This window comes from Bidens hawaiensis, unplaced genomic scaffold, assembly GCF_021521415.1.
Source record: "Bidens hawaiensis isolate Kalapana, Puna unplaced genomic scaffold, B.hawaiensis_p1.1 tig00026174_1, whole genome shotgun sequence".
Classification (NCBI taxonomy): domain Eukaryota; kingdom Viridiplantae; phylum Streptophyta; class Magnoliopsida; order Asterales; family Asteraceae; genus Bidens; species Bidens hawaiensis.
The window spans coordinates 111,733-134,697 of record NW_027505064.1 but is presented as its reverse complement, the minus strand read 5'-3'; the positions used below and the strand labels follow the sequence as shown (position 1 = coordinate 134,697).

General features: G+C 37.0%; 2 protein-coding genes across 2 annotated transcripts; both read right to left on the bottom strand.

Annotated features, from left to right (window-relative positions):
* Positions 1 to 6,109: 6,109 nt before the first annotated feature.
* LOC143610403 (cyprosin-like) lies at positions 6,110 to 9,130 on the bottom strand. The gene is made up of 13 exons (XM_077084897.1): positions 8,766 to 9,130; positions 8,628 to 8,688; positions 8,449 to 8,543; positions 8,249 to 8,361; positions 7,962 to 8,130; positions 7,816 to 7,855; positions 7,669 to 7,733; positions 7,468 to 7,581; positions 7,334 to 7,398; positions 7,107 to 7,263; positions 6,754 to 6,873; positions 6,573 to 6,661; positions 6,110 to 6,434 (listed from the first exon to the last, which is right to left on the bottom strand). The coding sequence occupies exons 1-13, from the start codon at positions 9,120 to 9,122 to the stop codon at positions 6,350 to 6,352; spliced, it is 1,530 nt and encodes a 509-aa protein (XP_076941012.1). The 5' UTR covers positions 9,123 to 9,130; the 3' UTR covers positions 6,110 to 6,349.
* A 6,815-nt stretch (positions 9,131 to 15,945) lies between these two features.
* On the bottom strand, positions 15,946 to 18,176 carry LOC143610405 (uncharacterized). Its single transcript, XM_077084898.1, has 5 exons — positions 17,988 to 18,176; positions 17,691 to 17,833; positions 17,453 to 17,582; positions 17,189 to 17,380; positions 15,946 to 16,220 (listed from the first exon to the last, which is right to left on the bottom strand). Exons 1-5 carry the CDS (start codon positions 18,126 to 18,128, stop codon positions 16,011 to 16,013), a joined length of 816 nt encoding a protein of 271 aa, XP_076941013.1. The 5' UTR covers positions 18,129 to 18,176; the 3' UTR covers positions 15,946 to 16,010.
* Positions 18,177 to 22,965: the final 4,789 nt, after the last annotated feature.

The window sequence follows — 22,965 nt, the reverse complement described above, 5'->3', positions numbered from 1 at the left end:
GGGAAATTTGCAAATTATAAGATAAAGTTTTGAGTGTAAATTATAGAGTGAAGGAAGAAAAATTAGTGATTTTTTGTAAAATTTGGAAAAACAAAGTTTGCGTTTATTTGTTTTTTAATATTTGTTGAATTGGTTATGAGTAGAGGAGAGAGAAAACTGTAATGATAAATGTATAAAAAAGTTTTATTTAATTGAGTAGGAGAAAAAAATATAATATTTTTAGCGTAATTATAGAACTGAAGATGAAGAGTAGGTTGTGAATGCTCTAAGAACATTCTAAACCTATCATCCATCTACATCTATATAATTACATCAAAAAACACTATATTTCTCTTTCATGCTCAATTAAATAATATTTTCTTATACTTTTATCATTATAGTTTTTTCTTTCCTTTACTTACAATCAATCAATCAATCATACCCAGTGAAGTCCCACCAATAGCATAGCTATAAGTAGGGTCTGGGGAGGGTGGGATGTAGGCACACCGTACCTCTATCCACATGGATAAAGAGGTGGCTTCCAGAGAGACCCTCAGCTCTAAAATACATATGTATGAAGCAATACAAAGGAAATGAGAGTTCAACAGTAGTAGTAATACTACTACTACTACTACTAATAATAATAATGATAATAATAGAGTAATAGTAATAACAATAATAATAATATTAATAACTATTTATGTAGAGAGGATATTATTATGGTGTGTGCCTAAAATAAGGTAAATAGAAGCCCTACAGTATTCCTTTTTCCCTAAAAATCCTTAACTTTAACTCTACTTCTTCAAGAATTCATATCCACAACTCTCCCCTCGGAGTGGTTTAGGTCTATCAAATCCTGCTTAATCCTCTCATCCCAAGTCAATTTAGGTTGTCCTCTACTTACAATTAATTGAACAAATATAAAAAAATAAACACGGGAAAATATTGTTTCCCTAAATTTGCAAAAAATCACTACATTTTATCTCTCAACCATAAAATTTACAATTACAATCACTTAAAACCCACCCTATAATTTGCAAACTTTTCTCACATAATTTCGGGGGATATGATGAGAATGCTCTAAGTAACGGAAGACAAGCAACAATTGCCGGCGGCTTCGTACCTTCTTTAGACGCAACTGACATTTTATGTAATTCATTGACTCATTACTCTCTTCGAAATCCGTTTAATCACTTTTGATTTAATTAAGATAGTCTCTACATAATTTTTCGTTAATCTCATTAATATTTATTTCTTGAATGAAATTTCTATTTGTATTGATGGAGAGGGAGATTTTCATTCCTTGAGAAGAATGACATAATAAGTACATTATGGCATAAAGCAGCTTTTGCGCACAAGACGCTTTTATATACATTGTGCTGAATATGATCATAGCTCCTGGTAAGGTTCATTAGTCAACTGAATAATTAAACCCAAACTTGAGTTATAGACCAAGAAAAGAACTTTTCTTTTCATCTTAGATTACAAATTAAACATCTTAAGACTATAATCATTGTGCACGAAGAAACTTAACAATTGTTCAAAAGTCAAAATATATGGACAAATCATTTAGGACACTTTTAGCAGTGGCAGATGCGACACGCAAATTGACTACCTTTTGATGAGGTAAGGAAAACGACGTTGGTGGAAGGACTGCAAAGTCATTCCTGGTGAGACAGTTGTGGCTCAACATCGACTGCTGGTGACAGATATAGGCTTTAGAAATAAGTTGGATGTTCGAGAGAAGAAACTTACACCTAGAATTCTATGGGGAAATTTGAAGGACGAAAATCTCTTACTGTTTAAGGATAAATTCATATCGCAGACACATGCTCGACTAAATGGGGACTCAACTCATATTTGGGAAGCTATGGCGACAAAGATCATCCAAGTAGCAAAGGAGACTCTAGGGGTCACAACAGGAAAGGCAAGTGGACATAATGAGTCTTGGTGGTGGAATGAGGCCGTACAAGAAAAGATAAGGGACAAACAAGGATGTTTTAGGGAGCTTATGAGGTGCACGAACGTGGAGGAGCGAGTGGAGTTCAGGGAGACCTACAAAACGGCCAAGAGAGAGGCGAAGAAGGCAGTGGCGGAAGCAAAGAAAGCGGCCATAAACGGATGTATGAACGTTTAGAAACAAAAGAGGGGGAACATGCGATGTTTAAGATTGCCAAAGCCAGGGAGCGTAGAAGGCAAGATCTAGGGCCTGTGAAGTTCATAAAGGATACAGATGGGTATGTACTGGTCAAGGAACAGGACATCAAGCTAAGATGGCAAACCTACTTCCACAATCATTTTAACAATGGGAGAGCTCACCAAAAAGAATATGACAACACAACCTTCCAACAACAACAACTGAATAACTGCTACTGCAAACGGATCACAAGAGAAGAGGTGCAGACTGCACTTAAGAGGATGGGAAGGGCTAAGGCGGTTGGCCCAGAGAACATACCCATTGAGGTGTGGAAGTGTCTGGGAGAGGAAGGAGTTATGTGGTTAACTAATATGTTCAGTATTATCCTCAAATCTGGTAAGATGCCAGACCAGTGGCGGAGCAGCGTTGTAGTTCCTATATATAAGAACAAAGGAGACGCCCAATGTTGTGGTAACTACCGAGGAATCAAACTACTGTGCCATACTATGAAGTTATGGGAAAGAGTGATTGAGGTTAGACTTAGACGGGAAACTCAGGTTACGGTGAACAAATTTGGCTTCATGTCGGGGCGTTCCACCATAGAGGCAATACACCTTATAAGAAAAATGATGGAAAAGTATAGGGATAAGAAGCGTGACCTGCATATGGTCTTTATTGACCTAGAAAAGGCCTATGAAAGTGTGCCACGGCAGGTGCTTTGGGAGTGGTTGGAGGGTAGAGGAATACCGAGGAAATATATAGAGATAATTATGGATATGTATACCAGGAGTGCAACAAGTGTCCGTGCGCCAGTGGGGGATACTGATTTCTTCCCCGTAGAGGTAGGTCTTCACCAGGGGTCAGCGTTGAGTCCGTTTCTTTTTGCATTAGTCTTGAATGAGTTGTCAAAGTCGATTCAGGGGACGCTTCCGTGGTGCATGATGTTCTCAGACGATATTGTCTTACTTGCTGACAGAAAACAAGATTTAAACATGAGGCTGGAGGAGTGGCGAACAACCTTAGAGACAAAAGGTTTAAGGATTAGTCGCTCTAAGACGGAGTACCTGCACTGTGATTTTGGTGGGGTAAATGGCAATGAAGACACACAGATCACCATTGAAGGGCAGGTGGTTCGCAAGTAATGAAGTTCAAGTATCTAGGATCATTTGTCCAGAGAGATTTGGAATTAGACAGTGATGTGACCCATCGAGTTCAGGTACGATGGTGTAGATGGAAAGCAACAACATGTATATTGTGTGACAAGAGTTTCCCAAATAAACTAAAGGGAAAATTTTATAGGGTCGCAGTTAGACCTGCAATGCTATATGGAACAGATTGCTGGGTCATCAAGAAGGCACAAGTGCGGAAGATGGAGGTAGCAGAAATGAGAATGTTGCGCTGGATGTGTAGGCACACAAGGTTAGACCGATAACAAACGTTGTGTTTCGGGAAAAATTAAGGGTAGCGAACATATCTGACAAGATAAGAGAGTGGAGACTGAGATGGTTTGAAAATTTGAAGAGAAGACAGACGACGAATCCTGTTAGATCCAAAGAAAACATTACTATAGAGGGGAGTAGGGGTAGAGGACGACCTAAATTGATTTGGGATGAGAGGATTAGGCATGATCTGATAGACCTAAACCTCTCAGAGGACATGGTTGATAATAGGAATTCTTGGAGAAGTAGAATTAAAGTTAAGGATTTTTAGGGATAAATGAATACTTTAGGGCGTTTATTTACCTTATTCTGGTCACAAACAATAATGGTACTTTCTTTCCATAAGTATTATTATTATTTGTACTATTATTATTATTATTATTATTATTATTATTTCAATTTTTACTGTTGAACTTTAATTTCCTTATATTGCCCCATACATATGTATTATAGAGCTGAGGGTCTCTCTGAAAGTCACCTCTTTATCCCTTTGGATAGAGGTACGGTGTGCCTACATCTCACCCTCCCCAGACCCTCTTTATAGCTTTGCTGTTGGTGGGACTCCACTGGGTATGATTAATTGATATTAATTTAGGCCATATGTATTGTGGGCTAAACAGAGATGGTCCCGGATCTAAGTCGGATTTGGATTCGAGCCCAAAAACCGCCAACTGGACAAATCATTTAAGCCATATGCTTGCAGGCGCACACTGGAAGAATGCGTCTAATACGCCGTGTAAGAGGTATAGTTGGGACCACTACCGGTACCATATCTGTGTAGGAAAAGGCACACACATGGGGAAAAACCCTTGTACACCAAATATGTGCGGGACAACCACAACAGATATGAAAATGAGACAACAGTATTGAACAATGGTTGCACAATCCACGATCTCTAATATGACGGTTGTAGAGGGGATATGTCGGATATCCGCTCGATATGTGGCCCAACAGGTTCTCATCAATAACTCACACATTTGGCTATTAATACTAGACTCCTCCAAACGGTAAACGATTCCCTCTCCAGTCCTTCAAAACCTCATACTCTTTTTGTGCTTTACACACTTGTATGCACAAAAAGACCATTATGAAAGCGACGACGATGCTTTTCTGGGCTGGAAGCACCTCTCCCCTCTAACCATCACCACATAATTATTTTCCTTGCATTTCCATACTTCAGCCACGAATTCAAGACCCTCAGCCAACTACAGCCTGTGAAAGTACTTGTTCAGCCCTAGGTTAAACCCGTGTTTCTTTATGGGACTTTAACTAAGCAATAAGAGTTTAACTAACCAATCTTTAACTAGCGTGTTGTGCGTTAACTAAACTTAAATTAAAAAAAAAGTTTGATTAGTTGTTATAGGGTGAACGCCACCCACCATTTGGTGAAGATGGTGTTAAGGGACTACGGCCCCAGCCCCTGGCGCCCCAATTTCTTTGCACGGCGTGGTGTTGATTGTGTTAGCAAGCCCATGTGGCAACCCCATGGCGCCCCAATTGCTTTGTACAGCGCGGTGTTGATTGTGTTAGCAAGCCCATGTGGTAACCATGATGCTCCATAATTAGCCCATAACAAATGGTCTTATAACTACTAGAATGATTGTAAAATCACTCCACTTTAGAGAAGATCCATATGGACCTCTTAAGATTAACTTCATTGTTCAGAAGCAAAATAGAGGTTAGTTGTTATAGGGTGAACGCCACCCACCATTTGGTGAAGATGGTGTTAAGGGACTACGGCCCCAGCCCCTGGCGCCCCAATTGCTTTGCACGGCGTGGTGTTGATTGTGTTAGCAAGCCCATGTGGCAACCCCATGGCGCCCCAATTGCTTTGTACAGCGCGGTGTTGATTGTGTTAGCAAGCCCATGTGGCAACCATGATGCTCCATAATTAGCCCATAACAAATGGTCTTATAACTACTAGAATGATTGTAAAATCACTCCATTTTAGAGAAGATCCATATGGACCTTTTAAGATTAACTTCATTGTTCAGAAGCAAAATAGAGTTGCAATGTTGCAATTTAATGTTTCTTGCCAGCCATACGTTATCAAATATATCAATTTTTAAATTTTTAACGTTAGCTATAGCTCATATACCCCTAAGAAGGATGTTATCTTTTAACCATCCAAACTTAAGTTACCTCTTAACCATTAAGAGACTGTGAATACTTAAAAGGTAGATCAATCGCTAAAGCAAACACTTGAAAACCTATAAAGTTTATTAAAAACATTAAACTGTCCATTTAGATTATAAGTCATCTTATATGTATTGCATATCTATGCTGCCTATTCCCATTGGACTTCATGTGACACCTTAATGAAATAGAATCTATAATCCTTTTCTTAAGATAATTTGTTAGAATATTACTTTGTAAGTCGCTCACAACAAAACTATATTTCATGTATCAATCTCATCAATCATTGTAGAATCCTATTTTCCATGTATCCATGTGATGAAGTTAAAAAATGTATATAACTGGATGCAAGTGGCTTAAACCCAGAGCTTATCGTAATCATACTGGATACCGTTTCAATGCAGTCTCATATGTGATCTCCGGATACCGAAACCACAAATTAGTATCAGCAGAAGGTTTAAGACGATTAATTAGCCCGTGACCAAGTGCAAGTTGAAAATCACCATAACCGTAACAAGTTTTTTTTACCAGTCTAATCATTCACCACCACACGTTCTTACATTCTTACCATCTTACCTACGACATTTATGATTTCAGCAGAATATTTACCAAAAAAACAAAGGCAGTAACGATAGTCGATAGGTCATACAAGACTCCCTCAAGCTGCTTCAGCAAACCCAATTCGTTCCTGACCATAATCAAACACAGTGTGATACTGACCCATAAAAACATCTCCCAGGATCCTGCAAGGCAAGCGTGTCAGAAATTTATACGCGATTCGACCACCCATAAAGTTACACTTTTGTTCCATTTCTTTAAACATTAATCTTAACTACTTTGATAACACACATTCAAGAGAAAATAAGCAATTAAATACATACCAAAGAGGTCCACGAGGAGGGGCGATATCCATAGCAGTGAAACCACTTATGCATTGCGCCACTTCTCCCACACCGAGTTTGAGGATGTACTGATCGAACATAAAGATAAATATTAGTTAAACTATGATACTAACTAAATCACCTAGGAAAACAATATTTTAATAATTAAAATGCTAGTCACCTGTTCTGGGGTGAGCTCAAAAACTTTGCCACCGATTGTAAAGGCGACATTGGGCATGGAAGAAAGACTGCTGCAATCAATTGCAGATTGTCCCATTGGGCTTGGCAATCGATCACACAACTGCATTTAGATCAATAAATACACAGAAATCAGAACAAGTATCATGAATTCATGACATTTACGGATGTGCATATATGTATGTGTGTATGTATATATGTACATTTGTATACAAATCTGTATGTGTATGTATTTATATGTGTGATGTATGCATCTACATAGGTGTGTATCTCTACATGTATGTCTCTCTGTGTGTGTGTACAATGTACATATATTGATCACAAATAACACTTCACCTCATTGACATAATTAATTATGTTATCTTCGGTCATGTTTTGTTTAATTTGGCTTTGCACCCACACAACAGCCATTTCGCAAAACGCACAAATCTCATCACTTATTCCACCAGAAGACTTCCCATTGTTCTTGTCAACCACACTCTCAATAATTGAACTGTTAAAAAGTAACTGTTAGTAACAAATGATCATAGCATAAGTTTATGCACACGAAGCATGAGACTGACCTGACATCTCGAGCACCATCACGAGTGCATAACTTCATTTCAGAACAGATTTTATCAGGCTGCGACTGTAAAACATCCCAACAAAAATAATAAGTTTTATGAGAAACTATTATGAAACAGCATTATGTGTGTACCTCAGATAAGAGCATTTCAATTATAGTCCTTCCGTATTGGTCAACCAAAGTCTTGCATTGCTGACTCACTACCCCCGCAGCACCAATTGCATGATTGATTTGAGTGATAATGCTCTATTGAGTGATCGGCATTTTTACGATGTTAAATTGAAATTAGCGAAAGATAAAACTGACACAGAAGTATTCAGTATTTAAACGTACCGTTGGACCTGCCAACAAAGAGGTGCCAGAGTCAGCAATTGCTTGACAACCGCCACTGCAAAATCCTGAAATAGAAACAATCTCAGAAATGCTACAATGTTCATAACTTTTAATGAAAAGGCAAAATAGGAATACTGCAAAAGTTACCAGTAGATTTATCTCCAATAAGAACGTCACCCATCTCAAACTAAGTACAAAACAAAAAAGAACAGAAAAAAAAAACAAAAAAAAAAACAACTCAGCCATTAATCAATGATATATTAAAGGGAAATTGAAGTAAAGTAATAACTCACCTGCCAATAGCCCTTTTGGGTCACGGGGACAAACGTGTGCTTACCCATGAAATGATTAGGATCAACCCCACCAAACACGAGTTCACCCCCTTCTTGCTCATCCACATGGCGGTTAAACCAAAAGGAAAACACAGGTTCTTTAACAAGACCTTGATTAATCATGTTGTACCTAAAAAAGTTATGTTAAAATATAACAATTTAGTGAAGTTTAATGTATATGACAAAACAAGAACCGTGTGTTGTCAACAATCAACATCGTATGAAACATAAACAAGAATGTTAGTTACCAAACGGGTACAGCTTTCCCAATAGATATCTCCTGAAATCCAAGCCCGAGTACACCATCAAACTTGGCTGCCAAGAAAGTGATGCCGGGCTCTCTGGTTGCCTCAATAAAATCCTTAAGAGAACATCAAAATTCAAAAGTAAGATGTTGATGAAAACATTGCCGTCAAAAACCACCAATTCTCAATCTCTAGTTCTTTACCTGTCCTTCAACAACCAGATTACCGACTGTGACATAATCTTTGCTAAAAATACCAGAGATCGCTCCAGTTCCATAATGAATGGAAGCAGATGTCCCTGAAATAATATTATAAATAACATTAACGATACCTAATCCCGTAAATTATACAAATACCGATCACAAGCAATGAAGTTAATTACCATTCTTCTTGTAGGTACTTGAACGGCCAGCTTTAAACCTAGGGTGAAGAAGGCAAGCTAACTGCTCTCATTTAAAAAGAAACTATGAGCACATAACTGAGCTAAACACACCAACCGAGTTAGAGATCCTGAACTTACTGAAAGGAAGCACTTTGAAGAAGGCACCCAGAGATTAGCACTTCCAGTATCAAATATCACAGTGAACTTTTGAGGTGGAGTTCCAATACCAATCTCACCAAAATACTGAGCATCCATGTAATTCTTCAGTGCAATGACATCGCCATCTGAATTCCTCAAACTACCATAGGGGCCAAAGTTTATTCTTGCGGTTCCTTCCATGGACAAACCGTGTCCTTTAAGCTGGTTAAACTGGTCTGCCTTTAGCTTTTTAAGTCCAATTCGAAGCAATCCATCATTACTAGCTGAAAATGAAGTAGGTGATAGAACAAACAGCAGAAAAAAAGCAAGCAAGCTTGTTTTGATTGTGGTACCCATGTTGATGACTGTAAACACAATAGAAGATTGTTATTATTATTGTTGTGATTACGAAACACTAATCAATATAAAAAAATAGCGAAATAAGTGATAAACAAAGATAAGCACTCAGAAACATTCATAGAGCTTCAAAGTTTTACTTGCTGATAAACACAAGGAACCTAAATCTCCAAATGGAGCATAGAGTTATGAATTGCTACTTAGGGGCTGTTTGTCAATCTTATGCTAAACCATTAATAGATCTGACAGAGTAAGAGGTAGACTTTGAATGGTATAGTATGTTTCTGAAACTTAGCCATTAAGAGGCCCTAAGAACCATTAAAAGGCGCCCTTTAAGTGAACTGAAAACACCCTACCTACATCTGACCGATTCAAAGGTAGCATCTTAATAGAATCATTAACAGGCTACCAAACAACCCCTTACTCTTTCTACAAAGTGCTTTTACCAACTAGTATGAAAATATTTTCAATATTAAGAAAAAGAAAAACCACATGAAACAAACAAGCTTAGAAAACATGATATAATTTGGTGTTACAATAATGAAATTGGAGATACTCTGATGATATGCACACAATTAACCGTTAATATTAACATCCTAATCATGTGTAAACATATCATTTCAAAGCATAATCACTATAGATTACAACGAGCCAAATAAAAACCTAGAAAGTACAAAATATCAAAATCCGATTCATATTAACCGTAATCTAACTAAAAACCTTCTAATCAACCACCTAAAACAACATGCACGTAGAGATTCAGTTACAGTACTAACAGAGTAACATATACGGCGAATATAATGATACAAACCCTAACTCAAAGCAAAAGAAGCACGTACAATCAATCACAGAACGAACAATGAATCAGTACACACGAATTAAACAAGTCAGTAAGCGACTACAGTTATAAATAATTAAATACACAACTACAAGCACGTACAATTAAAGGTGTGAGAAGATGGTAGATTGGGAGAGAAAAAGTTAAAAGTCTACCGATGATGATGATGATGATGATGATGATGTGTTGAAGGTGGCATGGAAGAACGAGACGAGAGTAATACGTGATACGTGGAATGAAGTTACCACCGCCTTTTACTCATGACTGACTCACGAGTAAACTAACTGCAACTTTAGCACTTTAGTGCACACAAGTTTGTGTTATTTGCTTATGTGCACGCCAGTTTTTGAATGGGTTAAACTTGGCCCTCTTAAGGATTCAATTATTCATTTGTTAAATCAAATCGAAAGGAGTATGAATCGGGACGGGTCCAAGATGATTACGAATATGTTTGGTTCGGTTTTCAACCAAAACAAAATTGGGTATTTGCTCACTACATAACTGAGAAACCTGAAATCCGAACTGAACCAACAAACACTAGTCTAGTTATACTTTGGAATTATTTGGTTTTGTCAAATTTGAGTTCAGTTTGGTCTTTTGATTTTACCATAGTTGAAAGTTGTTTAGTGAAACTTGGGGTAATCGAGAGGAGCTGGAGCACCCTCCAACCCTAAGACCGACTATTTGAAACTGGAAAGTGTTTATTCAAACATTAAAAATTAATCTTCATGATTTCATGGTCACTGTAAGTCAATAACCATATAATAAGTTCACAACGTATATCCCAACACGTTATAAGTGTTGTGAGATAGAGTTGTTCAACAAATCAAAATTTGAGTATTATAATCGGATGATTCAAATTCTGAAATTTAAAGCTAGATTCAAATTTGATTAAAAGCCAAAAGAAAAACACCTTATTTTAATTTTAATTTCAAAACTACTACAAACTTCAAATATATTATAAAAGGGATTTACTAGAGACACCATGGGGTTTTACTAAAAAAACCCCTCAATATGCCCGATATATATCGGGCATATTGAGGGGTTTTTTTAGTAAAACCCCACCAACTTTTGTCTTATTAAGTTTTTTTCGTTTTTCTTTTTATGTTTTAAGTTTTAGTTTTAATTTTCTTTTTCTGTTTTTTGTTTATTTTTTGTTGTTTTTATATAATAATTTTGTTTAAAAATATGTGTTTTTATAACAAATTTTTTTTAACACAACAATAAACACGTATATAGATCAAACCAAAACATTATCATATACAAAACATCGAGTTTGTACAAAATATATACAAACTACAAAAACGGCGTGTCGTCGATGCCGGATGCCGTAAACGCCGCATCGTGAACATCAACGTGGTCGTCCACGTCGTCGCCCCGTCCGCGTTTAACGCCCGACGTGCTCGCCTCGTGGTAAAAAGTAGGTGGAGGTGGTATCTCGTACCTCTCACCACGATGAGAAGCGTCGAGGTAACTGACGACCCAGCTAATCTGACGCTGGGACTGTAGCGTCAACCGCTGCATCTCCAGCTGCACCCGCCGCATCTCTAGCATCCCCCGCTCCATGTGTTGTAACCTGGCGTCAGTGCCAAGATCCAAATGCATTGCCCAATAAGTACGAGGGACGTGCTGCGGCGGTGGCTAATATAAAAAAAATAACTAATTAATAAAATAAACGAATTAAAAGTAAACTTTAAACGATAATGTAATAAGCGTACCTCATGTGCGTCGACATCAGCATCTGTGTCCCAACCTGCATCCTCCACCTCGTCGACAGGCTGGTCGACAACCTGGACCTCCGCTGTTGCTATCGGGGCAAGCTCGACTAAAGGCACATGGACGTAAGGAGCGCGCGCCGACTGCCCGATCACGAGACGGTATATCTTGGCACCGTCAGGTCCTATAAACGACTTCACGATATGCATGCTCGAGCAGCGGGATTGGTCCATCGAGCGCGGATCGATCGCAGGGATACGTAAAGTAGCTACCCGCTCTCCGTACCCCAACGAAATCGCAAGTTGGGTGACGTATGGGCCACCCATCAATGTCCCAGTCTTTTTTCGGCGGTAGTAACAGGCAAAATAATCTGCAAAACATCGCGCGAGGTTTCAGTGTGTGTGGGTCAGCAGGCACCGCACAAAAAATAGATCACGGAGATTGCAGTGCTCCGTGCCCCCATTACGACCCGAGACCCTGGCTTCGAAGCGTTATCCCCAAAAGGCTTATCGCTAATCGCCCTCCACCAAACCCGCAAATCATCGTCCGGTAACTGGTGGATGCTATCCGTGTAAAGCGGAAGTCGTACCTCCGCCGACGTGTATAAACCGAGCATAACGGCAAACTCCTCCATAGAAAGGAAAATGTAAATAAAATGTTTATCCACAGTATTAGAAATTGTATACGCATGAAACACTTACCGCGTCTGTCCATTTCTTCTAAATGACGTTGCATCTGAGTGCAATTGTAGTCGAAAATATTGATCGTCGGAGACTGGTACAGAACCTTCCACCAGTACGCGAAGTCCTCCCTGATATCTGTTCTATATAGGCTTTTAAACTTTTTCTTTATATTCTCGGAGAAGTGCCATCTACATAAATTTTTGGTGGCATTAGGGAAGACTACTTCACACGCATTCATAAGAGCTTGGTCCGCATCAGTCAGTATCACCTGTGGCTCCATACGATCCTCGAGCAATTCTTTAAGTTTCTCGAGTGCCCATGTGAAGTTCTTCTCTTTTCCCTAATAATAAATGTGTGGCCAATACAGAACGACTTTGATGTTGACGTCACACCAACAAATTGAACCAACGGCCAGTCATACATGTTGGTCTTGTACGTCGTGTCAATCAACAACACCTCAGGGAAGCACGCCACATTTTATGCGACTTATTATGGCAGAAGAAAATATCCTCCGTCATGTCGTTGGAAGCATTCTCCCGGGTATGGTACACGAAACCATTTTTATCGAAAAAGTGTTCAAGTCCCTGCATTAGATTAAATAAAACTTTATTAAATATTAAAAACACAAATAAAAATTATATATATATACACATATATATTTTATATATAGTAAAACTATGAAGGTTTTCAACTACCTTCATGGGGGTATCGCCAATTCTCTCCTCGGCTCTAAGCTTATATAAGTAGTTGTATAAATCCCTGAGTGATGGTTTGCAACCAGGAAACTGGGCTTTTACGGCATCTTGAATTTGTTGGGGCTTCACACCGTTCCGATATAACCTCGCAACCAGATCAAGTTCATCGTTGGTCATTTTCCGGAGCTCCGCGTACCCCGCCTCAAAGACAACGGGATCGTGGTTGTGTGTCTCGTTTACCACTTCAAGCCTCCAACATCTACTTGACGAATCGTACCTGCCTTGGAGTTTAAATGGACAACATTTTTTGATACTACCGGTACGCCTGATTGTGGCCCTCAGTTTGGGTTCCCCTCCACGATTGCATGCAAGGTCCACACCGTTTGTCCTTGACCGTCGGACCACAATAACACACCTATGATCTCGTCCTCCCTTTTTGACCCATTCCTCCAACTCTTTACGGGACTCAAAAAGCTACAATCAATTGCAAAAAATTTGTTAAATAATAATAATAATAACTATAATTATTAAATAATGATAATAATAAAATTAATTTAATAATCCTAACAATAATAATAAATATAATAATTATAATAATAAATTCTAATAATAATAATTATAATAAATATTACAAATACTACTAATAATAATAATAATAAATATTACAAATACTACTACTAATAATAATAATAGTAAAACAAGAATATGCGTCTTACATTATTTCTTTTATACGAAATCATCGGCTCGCGTATATAATCATCATCATAATTATCTTTATCATCTAGGTTCCCCCCCCCCAACATGTTCGTTTCCCTCGTTATACTGTGAAACTTCTACTGGTATGTGGTACGAAGAAGACAACTGACCTCCATAATCTGACCCGCCAACAGGTAACTGGTACGTTGGCTCACCGTAAAATTGTTCAAGTTGACTCTCGTAAGCGAAATACTCCTGAAAAACGTAATGGTAACATGTATTAGTTAAAAATCAAATGACGACTTTATATTAAACATATATTACCTGGTTTAAATTTGGTAACCCGGGCGTGCTAGGCTGATCATAAGACTGTTCAGCCCGACTATCGTAATGGTGATACTCCTGACAAACGTAATGGTAACATATTTTAGTTATAAACAAACTAACAAATTTATATTATATCAATATACAACGAAACCTGGTTCAAATCAGGTAATCTTGACTCGCAAGGCTGCTCGTTAGGCGTGCATCCCGGCTCCTCCTCGTTGCCAGGAAACATATTGTCGAACCACCACATTTTATTTTTTTGGGACAGTGAATTGTGTGTGCATATATTTGTGTATAATAACATAACTAAGATATAATAAAGAGAAGAAAGGGGAGCCAGATGGCTCAATTATTCAAACTGAATATATATGCCCCGTATTATGTAATACGCAACATATTGGACTGAATCTATATGCCCCGTATAGTCATATACGCCCCATATAGGGTACGATATGACAACCTAGGCCTGTACAAACAGGCGTAGTGTGTCATATCATACCCTATATGGGGCGTATTCTACAATACGGGGCGTAACAAGAATTAATACGAGGCATATTGCCCAATACGCCTCATATAAAGTATAACTGAAAAAGACAAAACACCCCTTAATATGAGACGTATTGCAATATACGCCCCATATTAAGGGATGTATAGGGTTTCCCTAACACAACCCTTATAAAACTAATACCATTATGTCATCCAACAAAATTTATAGGGGCACATCCATATTTGACAATTGGTTCCATACTTCATAACAAGTGACGAAAAGATCAATTGGACATCGGGTTACAAATTAAATTAAATTATAGGATAATTGGTTATTAGACTGGATATTGAATTAGGATATTTGAATCGGATCCAAAAAAATTTGAACTCAATTAGAATTTCGAAATCTGAATTCGAATCGGTTGCTAACTTGGTTCGAAAATTCAAAAACCGAAGTTGAATTCAGTTTGGATAAAATAAACTGAGCCTCTAAAACCCACCAAAAAACCTTCGAAACTAATCATTAATTAGATACTAGCATTGTTTAAAAAAACGGAATGAGGCGGCGCCTCAAGGCGCGCCTCGAGACGAGGCGGCAAAAAACCGATTATGAGGCGGCGCCTCTATGCCTTAGATTATACGTACGCCTCTAAGGTCCGAGGCGGCGGAAAAACGGTGAGGCGACGGAAATGATTGAGGCGGAAAAACATCCAAAGCGTCAATATGATGGCAAATTCCGGCGCCGGAAATCAAGAGGAAAGAAGATAACGGCTGGAAATCAGGATGAAGGAAGTGACGTCGACTATGGAACTTCCATTTTAGTGATTTAGGTTTAAATAAGTTTAAATGTTTTGACCTTGAACCCCCTCTGTTTCAATATTTTACCTTTACTCCCTGAAACTTGTAAATCTTTACACAAAAGTGTCATATCAGTTTGTGTATTTTAACTTTTAACCCCCTCTATCTCCAACAGTTTACATTTAATCCTTCAATTTATAAATTTATACATAAAAACCACAAACTTAACATTATAAATTTATACATTGAATTGTAAAGTTTTGTTTCTTGTTATTATTTGTTACATTTAGTTATGAAAGTTCTTTGTTTGATGTTCAGTATTTTATATCTTTTAAGATATATAAAAAATATGTATATTTTTAATTCCGCCTCTGGCTTACGCCTCGGTTCGCCTCGAGGCTTACGCCTCTTGAGGCTAATGGAAAACGCCTCGAGGCACGATTCCGTACTTTTAAACATTGGATACTAGATAGAAGACCTCTCAACATTATCAACCAATTTGACCATAAACAGTAAAACTTTATTATACAAACCATACCCACACAGATTTCAACAACAAATCTTTGATCATCTCAGGTTGTATCACTTTATTATTACCCGGGTACCGGTAACCGTTTAATAGCTACACACCTCATATGCCATTCAACTTTCAAGCAGACAAATAACGACTCATCCAGGACTGGAACCGAGACCACGCCAGCTCAGCAGCAGCCTCATTGTCATCAGTCATTCCCATACCCTTTCTCCTCTTGATACCTTCAGGAGACGTATTCATAAACGCGTGTGCCACTCCAGGGTACACATGTACCTCATATGGCTTCCCGGATGCCTTCAGTTTTTCCTCTAGAGCTTTAGCAGCCTAACCATATAAACCCAAAATTTAAATTGGGTATTAGATTAATCATGCGCGTCACATTATACTCGGCTCGTCTAACTTATGAGAGCTTGAGCTCAAGCTCGGCACATTTCAAGTTTGGATTTTTTAAGCTCGGGCTCGGATCGTGAGTGGTTTTTCAAGCTTGAGCTTGGCATGTTTGTTATTTGTTAAATTATATGCATTTCTAAAATACTTTTTATACATGTTTATTTTTAAGGGGCTATTTCATATATACCCCTACAAACTTGAAAAATATCATATCATATATATCCATGCAAAGCTAAAAATATCTTATATGTCTTTACAATGCAGTTAAAGTATCAAATATACCCAATTCATTATTTTTTTTAATAAATGACCATTTTACCCTTATTTTTCCAAAACTTCAAAATTTCATATATGCCCATGATTGATTATCTGATTTGAAAATATATATTCGATTTTTCGATTATCTACCATCAAAAGGACAAAAGGGGAGAGCAACGATTTGGTTCTCTTGCTTATCGTTGCCCGTTTGCCTTCTGTTTCGATGTAATCACCACTTTTCAATTTTATTTACTTGTGACTTCTCGCTTAAACACATATAATGATAAAACGGTCATTAAGTAAAAATTAATTAAAGTTGTGTTTATATGATATATATAGTTTTGATTTAGTATGTATGAAACGCTTTCAAGTTTGTAAGGGTAGTTATTTTTAAATTATATGATACTAACTATTATATAAATATATAACTAAAAATATTAGATAAAAATTATACAACCAATAGCCTCGTTTAGACTCGTGAGCCAGCTCGAGCTCGATAACGAAAATGCGGCCTCGCGCCCCTCGCCTCGTTTATTAAACAAGCTTATTTTAAGGCTCGAGACCGCCTAAGCTCGGCTCAATTCGAGTAGCTCACAAGCGGGTTGGCTCGTTTACACCCCTAATATCTACTAACATGTTCATACCTTAACGTCTGAAAATCCAACAAAATTGTCAAGTTCTCCGAAATGAGCTTGTATAGGTACTTTCGTGTTGGCAGGGTCTGCAAGCTCAGGAGGAGGAACACCATAAAATGCTACACCCGCATCGATCCCGGGGACTAAAACAGAACTTGCAATTGTAAGGGCACCACCCATGCAATATCCAGTCACACCAACCTATATCAACACATTAACATCAGATTAGCAATATTAACCAAACACCTTAAATTTAGAATAAGCGATATTCACCTTTTGTGAGCCATTGGCCTTGAGCCAGTTAACCGAAGCCTGTATATCCTTAACCGCACCAGGCCAGTCGAGACCGTCCATTAAATGTTGTGCTTCTGCAACATCGAGACCAACCTTCCCCCGGTACAAACTGAAATCATGGGGCTAAATTAGCACGTATTACATAGCATTGTGAATTTTCTGACACGATACGAATGAACTAAGCAATAAATGATTATAAAGTTAGTAGATTGAATACTCAGGAATAAGTGCTTTGTAGCCAGGTTGAAGCTGGGAGATTTTGATGGCATGGTTCTTGATCTCAAAATCAACTCCCCACCACTCCTGAATAACCACAATTCCAGGCGCATCGTCTTTGCCAACCACATATGCATCAAATGTCTGCAACAAACAATATCATATTATATCATATCATAAAAACTAAACATATACTATATGAATACTTCAGTTGGGTTAATAGAGTGTACACAAAACACCAACGGTTGGCTGCCAACTGACAATGGTTTTATAGATGGAAGAAATGAGGAAAACTTACGACGTCGTCTCGTTGGATCTGAATTTTCTTGAGCTCTGAAGTAGCCATTGATCGAATTTGGAAGCGAGAGAAAGAGGGAGTGAGATGCGTGCGTAGTGGGTTCAGCGATTTGGGGCCTAGGGTTTTAAACAAGACTGCCATCAGTTGACTGCAGGTGCCTCCACCACACGCTAGAACTCACTTACCACCTATTCTCAAAATCATTTTTTTTTATTTGTAACAGACGATCATCCAAATTATAAAATTACAAATAAAACAAAATTACATAACATATATGAAAAAATATGTTACAATTATTCTTTTATCTATACAATTTGTATCTAAATTGATTTGGTTTATATCATAAAATGATTTTTTAAATGAACTTAATAAAAAATATACGTGCAAAAATGTACTCGAGAATGCTCGTTTTATTTAAAGTTTCATTCTCAATATCATATATGTATAATTGAAAAAAAATTTGGTTATGAACTAACTTCATGAATAAGACTTCTCATACGATACTAGTTCTAACCACTCAGCCTAACCCGTAACAAATTTTGACATAAATGTATTTAACTTGTACCAATAAATCTATTTACCAACTTTTGACCTATAAAAATCAAATTTATGTTCCATAAAAAACCCAAAACAATACTGATAAAAAAACTAAAAAATTAAATATGATAAACTTTGTTATGCCTAAAAGTGATTGGTATATATTATCGTTACATTTTAACATATATATAGTTTACTAAATTATACGCTAATGATAACATTTGAAATTAGATTTTTTTTCGATCATTGAAATATTTTTGGATTTCACCAAGTATTTTGGAATATATAGTAAATTAACATGTTAATATTTATTTTATAAAATTGAATAAATATAATATAAATAGAGTGTAAAAGAAAAATGAATAATTATTAATATATTACATATATTAGGTTTGATTAAGATATTAGTTTTTGAGGGAAAACAGTTATCAGAATTAACCAAAAGATAACAAGTGTTTACATTTATTTTACTTTATTAAAATAAGGTGTTTTATATTTTATTTTGTTGCTATTTTAATTCATGAGGATTTATTTTGAAGTTTGGTGAGGAAGTAAACTCTTAAGCTAGAGGCTTGGAAACACTGTTCAACCCGATTAATCTAATATTTCAACAGAGGGGGTTGGATACTGATATAGCCTACAAAACAAAATGCAAGCTCGTTACGAGAAGGGGAATAAAGAGATTCTTCTCGTAACCACCGTTCAGCGTGTCAATCAATATAAGTATTGAGAGATTAACTGTTAAGAATGAGAGTGTGTGGATCCTTTTAATGTTGGTAGGGGTGGAGAATTTATAGCCGGAGAGGTGGACAATGATGGGACCAACTGTCATTATCAAAAGAACCTTCTATTCTCATGGGCGAGCATCCTTAAGGTTTTTGATTGAACAAGACAACTGGCATATGATGTTGGTTGTCACTCGGAAGTACAACGCTGGCATCCGTTGATTGGTTAATCGTGTCATCATGATTTGATAAGGAAACTTGGATTATGATTGGCTTAAGGGTTACCATCACTAGATATTTGTTTCTTCCATAAGTGGCAAGTCTTCCGCCCGTGGGAGATGTTTGCGGGCTTTCGTTGATATGACAAGGACATTCACTCTGCGGTGGCTTTCTTTGTCTTGTAGTTGTGTCTATGACCCTACCTCTACAAGGCTGAACAATCCCAACCGGGTTTTACCATAATGGGCCTTTGGGCAACGGGTATTCTCGAAAATAAGAAATGACATGTTTGAGCTACCCAACGTTGTCTACAATCATGTTGTCTTTTGTCAATCGGTTGTCCCGGGCAGGGGCGGATCTACGTTTATGAATGCGGGTTCACGGGAACCCACTGAGTTTCGGATTTTATATAGAATATCAATATAAAATATGAGAGTGAACCCACATATATATTGTGACCGAACACATATACAAAGAAAAATTTTGGTCTAGTGGTAAACTTCCCCCTTTCAAAATGGAGAAACCCTGTTCGAGTCTCACTCTTATTCTGTTTTTTTTATATATTTTTATTTTAACTAGTTAACATAACTAAGGTTTTTACTTAAAAAAAAAGTTGAGAACCTGTATAGCAGAAAGAATCGTCTCCTCTGTATAAGAAAAGAAAAGTTGTGCAGTTCCTACTTCTTTGTATTTGTCTATGTATTACAACCCATGTTCGAATCTTGCTAGCAACATATTCTTTGTTTCTTTTGTTGTTTTTCAAGCACGACTGACATACTTTTTCTTTGTGTTTCCTGATTTTTTTTTCGTTCTCATTTAGTCTTTTATCACCGTATTCTTAGTTAAAACATTATTCGGTCTATTTTGCAATTGATGAATAATATATTAAGTTTAGGATTCATATTTCTTTTTGGTTTTTCTAATAAGCGCTTAATAAAATAACCATTTAGAAACAAGAACATAAAACCTATGTAGAAATTTAATTCAGTTTTATAGCTGCTTAAAACAAAATAAACTAGCTATGTATATATAGCCTTACATAATAAATAAAACATGAGCTAAAAAGAAAGAGGAATGCTCAAATGCATGGAAGAAACTAAGCACTACTCCACTAAATACAACCAGCTTGTTTGCAGATTTGGGTATCAAAGGCTTTACCTTAAAACTTAGTGACCCAACCCGGTATGCTCTGAACGAAAAAGTATTTTAGTTGAGTTACTAGATATCCGAACACAAAAGCTCAGTGAACCCAGTGAAAAAAATTCCTGGATCCGCCATTGGTCCCGGGTAGTTATTCGTTGGTCGTTAAAAGAATTGAATATATGATGTGCGAAAATCATCATCATCATCGTACTCAGTATATCCCACCAATAGCAAAGCTATGGTAGGGTCTGAGAAGGGTAAGATGCAGGCAGCCTTACCTCTACCCCATAGGGATATAGAGGCTGCTTCCGGTGAGACCCCCGGCACGATAGTAGTTTTGCATCAAGCCTTAGACATAAGGCACATAGCACTCAATCCTCGGGACACCGGCTGATCGGTGCATGTACCCTTATCTTTCAGCTATCAACGCCACTACATGATGCCTGATTAACCGTCCGTCACTTTTAACGTTATTTTCACGAGATTAGTAAAATAACGTCAAAATTAGTGCAATTTCACTTTTGCCCACCCGAGGGTTCACACATATATACATCATATGTGCGCACCGCAAGCAGGGCTATATGATGTGCGAAAATATATATATAAATAAAACACAAGTCGCAACTAAGCTTTAAAAACCAAACAATCTATCCTAGTTCACACAAACGGCAAGTGTATCGATCGCGTATAGCACAGATGAGGAAAGTCCGGATATCGAACTCGAAGACACGTGAAAACGTTTATAATTACTAAACTCTAACCAAGACTCACCAAAATATTTAGTTAATTTATTTTAGAATTTATTTAACTACTTAACTTAACTGAAAGAAAACTTTTGACAGAACTTTGAAAACTTTGGTTTAAATTCAATATATAAAGACGTCTACCTAGGAATGAATCATGTTGATAGAAATAACAAGACAACGGATTGAAAATATTCACGACACCGGTTATAAAAGATGACACAACTAAAACTTGTTTAAGAAAGTCAAATTACCTCTCAGTCTCTCTAACAATCTCTAACTTATTTTAGTTGATTTTAAAGAATAAACCGGAAAAACAATTATTAACGTGTTCAAATGTCGACTCTCCTCTCGGTCTCATCGACACACTATCATAATGGAGACGAATACTACGCCACCAAGGATAGAGGAACAATTTAACTTAACCCAAATTAAACCAACTAATTGCACATAAACACTCAAACTTGACAAGACAAAAACCCGTTGTCGCGCGGTCTTAATTCTAACAAGTAAAAACAACGAGACAATATTACTTCTTATCACCTCTCGGTCTCAAAGAAGGTGTATTTTAACTGATTTTAGATGATTATATTACCCACTTATCCCTACGGTTGCACACCCCGCAAATAAACCCTAAACACCAAGTCAAGAGTCTAACAAGCAATCAATTAATCAAAACTAATTCAATTAACTAATGCAAGAGGATTTTAAGTAATAAAACATAAAACACAGCCATCACACACAATCTAATTTATGGTTTAGTTAAACTTTACATCAATAATTCAAGTCTTGAACATTAACAATCCATTAAACAAGTCTAAACTATTCAACAATCATCTATCCTAGGTAGAACAAACAAGTTTAGCCTAACATTGATTTTGGACAGCCATGTATACTTAAGAAAAACATCACAAACATCAACTCAAACATGATTATATTCATTCAAGATCCAAACAATATCAATAACAAGTCAAACTATCAATCAATTGCAAAACAATTCAAAGCAAAAGACCAAATCAACAAAGTTAGGGTTCTTGAACAACAAGTAAAGTTTATGAATGTTTTACTATCAAGTATGGCTGAGATTTATGATGTATAAAGTCCTTAGTAGTTGCACAAGATCCTCTATGATGTTCCTCTTCCTCTCCAGCCGCCAAAGACACCTCAGCCGCCGCCTTTCTTTCTTTTTTCTTTCTTCTTTTTCCGGCTGCTGGTTCCGATCGGACTAGCTGTTAGGGTTTTAGGTTTTTTTGATTTCGGGTTTCCCTTGTGGATAATGGCTGGTAACTCTTGTTATTAACTTAATATAATATTATAAAAGGCTTTTAAGATGTGGGCTTGGGTCGGGCCTTGACTTATAAGTTTGAAAGTTGAACAATTAAGCCCCTAAACTCTTCAAATTTAACTCTTTTTTTCACCAAACTTCATAACCTACAAGTAAACAATTATCTTTGTAACATTAAGCATAAACAAACCATAAAACTTAATAATTATACTAAAAAGCAATTAAAACATGATAAAAATGATACGGAAAGTAAATGTGTTTTACAACACATCAATATATCAAACATCTTCAAAACAATTGATGAAAAAATGCTAATGTATGGTTCA